At 44.6% G+C, this 1,713-nt stretch overlaps 1 protein-coding gene across 1 annotated transcript in view; it reads left to right on the forward strand.

The window, feature by feature from the left end:
- TBCE (tubulin folding cofactor E) overlaps window positions 1-1,713 on the forward strand; it is a 131,558-nt gene that overhangs the window by 115,051 nt on the left and 14,794 nt on the right. The window contains exons 9-10 of the mRNA XM_011935757.1: window positions 4-136; window positions 1,233-1,309. Coding sequence (XP_011791147.1) covers window positions 4-136; window positions 1,233-1,309 — 210 coding nt within the window. The remainder of the gene's footprint in view (window positions 1-3; window positions 137-1,232; window positions 1,310-1,713) is intronic.

Below are 1,713 nucleotides of genomic sequence, written 5' to 3' on the forward strand. Positions count from 1 at the left end.
TAGCAGCAGGCACGGTCTTGACATGCAGAAAGATGCCAGCAAGTTCGTGGACCTGTTCATGTGGCAGAAATGCTCCACCAGCAACTGCGTCATCAGTGCCAAGGTCCATACATCCATGTGGATGAACGTGGCCAAGGCCAACAAGGTCACGGGCAGGTTTAACAGCTAGTTTAAAACCTGTGCTATCTGCAGGACAGTTTGCAGGATGGGTGAGTCAGATGATTCCATTCTCTGGCCATGGCCAAGGGCGTTATCTCAACTATTTTGTTTTTGAGATGGAGTCTTGCTCTGTTGCCCAGGCTGGACTGCAGTGGTGTGATATTGACTCACTGCAACCTCCGCCTCCTGGGCCAAAACGATTCTCCTGCCTCAGCCTCCCAATTAGCTGGGATTACAGACATGCACCACCATGCCTGGCTAATTTTTTGTATATTTAGTCGAGATGGGTTTTCGCCATGTTGGCCAGGCTGGTCTCAAACTCCCGACCTCAAGCACTCTGCCCGCCTCAGCCTCCCAAAGTGCTGGGATTACAGGTGTGTGCCACCATACCCGGCCATTTTTGTATTTTTAGTAGTAATGGGCTTTCATCCTGTTGCCCAGGCTGGTCTCCACCTCCTGACCTCAAGTGATCCACCTGCCTCGGCCTCCCAAAGTGCTGGGATTACAGGCATGAGCCACTGTGCCTGACCTCAAAGAACTTTTGACTGGAGAGAATCATGGATGTAGGATATTTATTGTAAATATATAATGAAAACTTTAAAAAATGTATAATTAAAAAATAATGAAAGAAAAAATAACTGTTGAGAAATTTATGAAAGGATATGAAAAATTAGCATATCCTTTACAAACCCAGATTGGCATTTAGAATTGAGGAAAGGTGTTTAACATCAATTTACTTCCTTTGGTTAAGCAAATTCTATCAAATACTAATATGTGCAGTTAGTATCTCCTATTCCACCCTGTGCCTTACCTAAACCATGCATTGACACCTACCTCCGAGGCCTCAGAGTGCCCACAGTATGTGCTCCCACAGCATTAAAACGCACTCCTTTAACATTTTATTTATCACCCCCCACCACCATTCCAGGCCTGAAACAGTCTTATGAACTGTCCGTGAGGCACTTGTTTGCTGAAACAGTAACTGAGCTGAATCGTTGTGGTGGTTCCTGTGAACACCCGGGAAGAAACAGCCAACAGAGGCCACCTGAGCCTGAACCAAGCTTCTCTTCCAGGTGCTGCGGTGTGCCGCGTGGTGTCCAGGCCTGGAGGAACTCTACCTCGAGTCTAACAATATTGTCATTTCCGAAAGGTAACTAGGGCTTACTTAAATGCATCTATCCCCATTTAGTCATCATTCTGAGTAAATAAATGGTCTCAATTATATCTAACCTTAATTTTTAGAAGGATTCGCAAACAAGAATTAGGAAAAATGCTTATTATTCATTGCCTTCGCAAATTAGAATTTCACTAATTGGTTCTAATCAAAGGAAACTCGTCAGAATTAAGTATTTGTGAAGACGTGAGTTATCTTAGTTTTGCATCAGTGTATTAACTTGCTGCTTGCTGTTTCTTTTCTTTTTTTTTTTTTTTTTTTTTGAGACGGAGTCTCACTCTGTCACCCAGGCTGGAGTACAGTGGTGATCATGGCTCACTGTAACGTCCACCTCCTGAGTTCAAGCGATTCTCCTGCCCCAGCCTCCCGAGTAGCTGGGA

The sequence above is a fragment of the Colobus angolensis genome, unplaced genomic scaffold (genome assembly GCF_000951035.1).
Source record: "Colobus angolensis palliatus isolate OR3802 unplaced genomic scaffold, Cang.pa_1.0 Scaffold148, whole genome shotgun sequence".
Lineage (NCBI taxonomy): Eukaryota > Metazoa > Chordata > Mammalia > Primates > Cercopithecidae > Colobus > Colobus angolensis.